General features: G+C 41.2%; 1 protein-coding gene across 1 annotated transcript; it reads right to left on the bottom strand.

The window, feature by feature from the left end:
• Positions 1-735: 735 nt before the first annotated feature.
• Positions 736-5945, bottom strand: LOC135635008 (coatomer subunit alpha-3-like). The gene is made up of 4 exons (XM_065145796.1): positions 5679-5945; positions 5333-5581; positions 4302-4793; positions 736-3957 (listed from the first exon to the last, which is right to left on the bottom strand). The coding sequence occupies exons 2-4, from the start codon at positions 5538-5540 to the stop codon at positions 1007-1009; spliced, it is 3651 nt and encodes a 1216-aa protein (XP_065001868.1). The 5' UTR covers positions 5541-5581; positions 5679-5945; the 3' UTR covers positions 736-1006.
• Between the last annotated feature and the right edge of the window lie 981 nt (positions 5946-6926).

Here is a 6926-nt window from a genome sequence, read left to right as displayed (position 1 = left end):
ACACAGATTAGAATGTGATCGTTATAATGAACATGAGACAAAATGAAGCGTCTTTCTTTGCAAGATAATAAGAGAACAAAAGCGAAGGAAGATTAACTAATAATGGTTGTGGTGCTTATAGAAAGAACAGCCACGTAATTCCTATAACAGTATAGCTATCTCAGAGAAAGATTGTATAACCTGTTACCTCTCACAATCTGCAATCGCATGAAGTGATGGAATGTAATTCCCTATCCGGAGCAACATCTTTAGAAAATTCATTCCTGCATATTTCCATATCTCTGCATTTTCACACTGCGACGGTCAAAGTTTTCATCCTACAATCCATCAATCTGTCCAACTTCTGACGTCCACACCACAGAAAATGTTTCATTAATTCTTTCTTGCACGTCTCTTCTAACACTCTGCAAGACATGTCTGCAAAACCTAGTGAGCTAATCTTTTAAGTTTCTATAACTTCAATAAAAAGGTGGCCAGGTACTGAATTCATCCAACAATTTCTCGCCTTCTTTTTTTTTCCACTACCTCCTTGTAATTGTTGTTCTAAAACAACACTTCCATCCACATAGTCTGATAAAAAGTCAGATGCAATGAAAACACATCACAAGAAACGGGCTCACCGGTTATTGAGATTCAACAATTGTTCATTAATAACTACAAATATAATAAATGCATGCAACAGTGATACTTGACCACCTAAAAAAGGCTCCATAAACAATCCAGGGATGGAAGAAATACATGAAAATCCTAACTGCATTCTTTTAACCAAATGTAGCTTCTACAATCTTGTTCTAACACCGTCTGCAAAATCTAGTAAAAACTAACCCCTTAAATACCTCCCCATGGTTCGGCGAATGGGGCAAGATGCTCAAAAGCAACATTTCTACTATTATTGCTTTACCTTGCACATAATCAATATGTCCCAGGCAAGATATAATATAACAGCAAGAAGCTAAATAACAGAAAAGGGCAAAAGTTAACAAATAACAGAAGTACCTTATGCCAATTATCTTATCTGTGTAGGCGAGCAGAGCAGGCCAGATGCATCTGCTCCTACCACTGCAAGCTCACAAACAGCACAAAGATGACCTTCGATGGTTGGCACAAATCTAGCTCCACAATAAGGGCAAGAAACATCTTTCTGGCCACGGTAGATCGGAACAAAAGTTGCCCCACAAACCACAAATGGATTCCTATAATCGTAATTGAGCTGGTTAACATCTTTTTTGTCACCACAATGTTGCAACAGCTGCCTAGCCTTCTTTGCCTGGACTTCTGTTGGGCTGCTCTCAAGAAGCATCCTTGCAAAATTAGCCGCTGTAGAGCAGTTCCCTCCCTTGTAGCAGATGGTCATAGCACTTGTGAGGACGAGCCTCATATGAATCTTCTGAAGCTTACAATTTGTGAAATAGGCCGCTAGTTCTTGCTGTCGAACCAAATTGTCCTTGATTTCCTTTCTTTTGAGCTCAATTTTCAAACCTAGAACATATTCTCTGGCTATGTCAATCAGCTCCTTCACTTCATCAACTTCCCTCCTTGAGTCAACAACAATAAGAGGGATGGTGTGCAAAATGGTAAGGAAATGACGTAAAGCATCGGGGAACTTTCCTTCTGTTGTGGCTCGATAAGCTGCCTTAAGTTTCTCATCCATCTGTGAGAACCTGAAGACAAGTGCTGGTGGACCTCCTCCATTAGAGCTAGCAGACTCATTCCATCCCTTTTCAACAGCAATCGATATAATCGGTGCAGTAGCAAGCGCATACAGATAAGACTGACTGCCCATGTGAATATCCATGAATAGTGGCTTCAAAGGTGCAAAGTTCTTTATAGCCAATTGCCGGCTGAGCAAGCGCATGGCAGTGTCAAAGTTTCCAGCTGCCACATGCTCCCCAGCAAGAGATGATTTCTGGATCCACATTTGACTTACAGGCATCCCAGGTGTTGGGGTAACAAACAATGAATGGCGAGAATTGCCTGCAACTTTTGGTGTATCCACATCAGCTGGTAATTCCAGATCTTCAAGATCCCATCCTCCTTCTTCTTCATTCTCTATATTTCCTTCACCGTCCTCAAGATCTGCTATTATTTCACCATTCTGCATCACTCCCTCCATGTCAACAATGTCCAGTTCCTCATCACCCCAGTCAGCACCAGCAGCATCCTCCTCTTCCTCCTGTCCTGCCCTCCCCATATCCGAACCATTGTCAAAGATACCTCTCATTACCCTTAGTAAGGGCCAATCCCCACCACACATGAGTGGTGCAGGAGGCATTAGAAGAGAATGTGTCTTTCCTTCAGGTAATGAAGGAACATTATCTCCCAGCTCAGTTGCAAGCCTATCAGCAACTTCCTGAAGTCCATGAGTGGCAGCTGTAACATATGCAAGAGGCAAATGACCAGCATTCTCCAGTATTTTGACACGTTCCTGAATGTCACCAAGATACAGTGCATTGTGGAACTGACCCATGATGTCATTCTTAATTTCAGCTATCCTCAGCATTTTGGATAGCTTTTCCATATTCCCCGTTACAAGATAGAGAAATGAGAGCCTCTCAAAGTTCTTTGTCCTCTGATATGCATATTCTACAATGTTAGTGTTTCCCTGTCGAAGGGCCTCAATGCCCAACCTGTACCAATGGTCTTTATCATCAATCTCTTTTGCTGAAGCAACAGCAATTTGGATATTACCACTCTCAAGAGCCAGATTAAATCGGGTCTTCTCATCCTTAACGAAATGGAGAGCAACTTCTGGAAAGCCTTTCTGTTGAAGATATGCAATTACAGCCTGACCACATAACTGTGAATTCCTTATCATACCCATCACATGGTCATATCTTTTTTGCATAAGAGAAAGCTTGAAGATGTACTCTGTAGCATCAATTGATATAACCCGGGTCTTCCCATCGCGATCCAAGCAAAAAATATTGCTTCCAGATATCTTGGTTATGTAAATAGGTTCATCCAGGGTTCTTACAATTCCGGTGTCCCCATTACTTAGGCAATACTTGATATGATTTAATGTTGCATAAATGAAAACTCCATTATCATCCCAGGCACCACTTTTTACACGAATAGTCTCGTGCATTGTGCAACGAAGCACAAGTTTCTTATTAGCAATGACTATAGCATGCTTACCAAGCAAAGCAACAGATTCCATATCACTTGACCAGACAATGTACTTGACAGATGGGGTCTGCAGCTCACCAATGACAATCCTCTGCTGAAGATCAAAGATGGCCACCCTGTCCTCAGCTCTGCACAACACGTTACCAGTCCCAGCATAAAATATTGCATCTGTAGCGATTGGAAGAAGACTTTTCTTTACTATCTCATTTTTCAGGTTCTTCACTACTACTTGATTGGTACTCCTGTCCAGAACAGCAAATCTATTGCGGGCTATGAAAACTGCTGACCCACCAGCCCCCCTTTTTGCTTCCTGCATATAGTCACTCCTAAGAGATATGTCCTTAGGAACAATATATAACTCATAAGATCCACCGTCCACATCAGAACAGATCAATACAGCATTCTCCGTGGGACTATAAGACAGTGTTCTAGGTCCCTGGTTTAAGCTGACAGAACCAGGCTTCCTTATAGGAACAACCTGAATGTCCTTCTGGGTTGAGAACTCATACAACCACAAGAAGCGATCTTTAACATAGTATAGAGTATCTCCACTGACAGAGAAAGCAGGGCGTTCTCTCTCCAACTTGAAGATGATCATGCCGCTATCATGACCTGCCGCAAGAAGGTTCATAGCTGGATGCACAGCAAGAATCCAGAAGCGGTCATGCTCGCGTCTAAATGTCTGAACACCTGTGCGTTTTGTAGCATCCCAAACACGAATGCTTTTGTCCTCCGAGTTGGATACAATGATATCCATCTTCGTGTGGAACATCACACTAGAAACGTTGTTAGTGTGCCCTCTCAATGTGTCCACCTCCCAAGCCTTTGAATCTGTTGCACCAGGAGAATGGGATACATCAATGCATTTGCAGACTTATTAATCAACCTATACCAACCATGAACTTAAATGCCAATCGAAGACTTTGCCAGTTGTTACATACCTGTCCAACGAGATTCTCGTACAGGCATTAGTACGAGTATTTGATTACTTAATACCAACAATGTCATACTTTAACCCATGAATCATCCACAAAATAATCGTATTCTGATGATAAGGAAACTTCTAGGCTATTAAAAGCATCTTGTTCAGTCTTCAATTTAATAATTTATAGATTATTTGAACATGATAGCAACTTTAGTAGGGTGAAATTATCCGAGGGTTCTATTCAACTTACCATTCATTCTCCAGAGTTTCACTTGCCGGTCATCAGCACCAGACACGATTAGGGGCAAAGTAGGATGGAATGATGCCCAATTGACCCCACGGTCATGACCTTCTAAGACATACTTGACAACTGCATCAATTCCACCAAACAAATCTGTGTTCATCTGACTAAGCCGCAGAATGTCATCAGCTGGTACCACCTTCTGCCTCAGAGCACCAATATCCCAGACACGAATTGTTTGATCAAGGGAAGCCGATACAACCAGGTCCTCCTTTGGATGGAATGAGGCACACATGACATAGTGATTGTGGCCGGTTAACACAGAAATGCAGGTCCGTGATTGCCAGTTCCAAATCCTAATGGTTTGATCATCACTAGCACTAACAATCCAGGGATGCTCATCATGGAATTGAACTGTACGGATGTAATCAAGATGCCCAAGAAGGGTAAATAGACAACGGCGGGTCTTATAATTCCAGACCTTGATTTTGTAATCATCCCCTGCATGTACAAGTGTGAATAAGAAATGCAAGCATCATAACAAATTCTAACATCATAGTATTGAAAAAGAAAATAATGTAAATTAGATATTATCAGAATGTAACCCAACCACCGTAGGTTCACTCACAACTACCAGATGAATAATCCTGAACCATATGACAACAAAGAAAACCCAACTTGCTATTATACCAGTTACGAAGTAACGCAGACAAATTTTCATGTTCAAAAGACTTTCTCTATTCTTCATTCTAAACAGCAAAGCATTAATAAAACTGCCCTAAGAAAGACCAAGTCGATTTTTAATCATTCAAGATAATACATCAGATCGGATACAAAGAATAGATATCTGCAAGATTAAAACTAATCAAATGCAATCTATGGAATGTCCAAGATCCAATCACTACAAGCAAAACTAAGGTATAAAATTTTGAAGGCAACGGAGATCAAACATAAAATCTTAGTACAGCCCGGATCAGGGAAACACAAAAAAGATGGAACATAAAGAGAAAAAAATCTGGAGAAATGGAAGAATTCATCACCTCCGGAGACGAAGAGGGGCTGCGATTTATGGAAGTGGACGCCACGAACGGGACCGTCGTGCTCGTCGAACCGATCGATGAGCGTGCCCATGCTGTAGTCCCATAGCTGGATCACACCGCTGTGGAGGCTGGCGAGGATCCAGGGCCGCTTGCTGTGGAAGCTCAGCCCCTTCACCCGATTGCTCTTGGTCTCGAATTTGGTCAGCATAGCGGCCTTCGCCTCTTGAAGCCCTCGCCACCACCAAAAGCCTGAAAGATCAACAAGGGTACAAGTAAACCAAATCAGAGGGGTAGGGTTAGCACCGGGGCCGGGATCAAAGCCCAGATCTAGGGAGAAGGGGTCGACCTCAGGATCTGGGGGCCAGATCTAGGAGGGAAGGGAAGCAGAAGAGTATGGATCGACGAGAGGCGATCGGCGTCGCCGCCGAGAGAGGGTGAAGAGATAGCGCCAAAACGAGGCCTCTGCCAGTTACACCGTCACTCTCCGGCCAATCTCTCTGGTCTAATGCCCTCTCTTTCTTAATTCTTTTGCCTTTTGGGGGGAATCTTTGGCTGATACAGAGATCACATCGGTACCGGTTGATCCCATGATCTCACTCGATGCGGTATCGTCTGTTGACAGGAATATAATAAATGGGAATTCATGGAAGCAGTGACACCATCCAACCCTTCGAAATAAGATATTTAATTTATATTTAAGTTTATTATAATTTTAATTTATATTTTAAGTTTATTATACCTTTCAATATATATATATATATATATATATATATATATATAACACTTTTAATATTAGGTTTTTTACCCGATAACACTCTCATTTTTATTAGGATGACATTTTTTTTATTAATCAAATGAAAATACCGTTGATTGTGAGTGTCATCATCTTCTCCTCTCTCCATGGTTGATGACATCATCAGTTACCTTCTCCTCTTTCTCCCTTTCTTCTCCTCCCGACTCTTTTCTAAGGGTGTCAAACAATAGAGTCATCCAATCATGTCTTCATAGGGGTGATTGAAGGGGTAATCACGAAAGTGTTGCATAGCATTTCCACAATGATAGGGGAGGGGAGGATGATGGTGGCAACAATGTAAGGGGAATGTAGGCGACAGAGGAGGTGGAAAGGTTATCGCCATCGACTGCACCCTCACTGTACGACTCTATCTATGTGTTCCCACCACGATAAAAATGGGTAAGTGGAGGGGGAGAAAGTGATAAACAATAATGACAGATGACGGTAGAAGAGACAGGAGGACAATGAGGAAGACTATGTGTGAAGAAAGAAGGGGTTGACGATGTGACAATCAAGGGTAACAATTGTATAAGACAAATGATATATTTGTTTGATTGATGAAGAAGGGAGCACCGTTATATAAAAATCAATTAGGATGAAATCAAAATTAAAGGTTTTTTCAAATAAAACATTATATATGTGACAGTTATTTTTAAAATATTAAAAAAAATAAAATATCCCCTTACATAATGAAAACTGTATTACCGATCCTAACCTATCAATTGTTTCCACAAATTTATTAGAACTTTGACATTCAAAATAGCTGTTACATAATGTAATCAATCTCAAAAATATTATTTC

The sequence above is a fragment of the Musa acuminata genome, chromosome BXJ3-4 (genome assembly GCF_036884655.1).
Source record: "Musa acuminata AAA Group cultivar baxijiao chromosome BXJ3-4, Cavendish_Baxijiao_AAA, whole genome shotgun sequence".
Classification (NCBI taxonomy): domain Eukaryota; kingdom Viridiplantae; phylum Streptophyta; class Magnoliopsida; order Zingiberales; family Musaceae; genus Musa; species Musa acuminata.
Note: the sequence above shows the minus strand (reverse complement) of the source record. Positions and strands in the feature narration are given on the sequence as shown.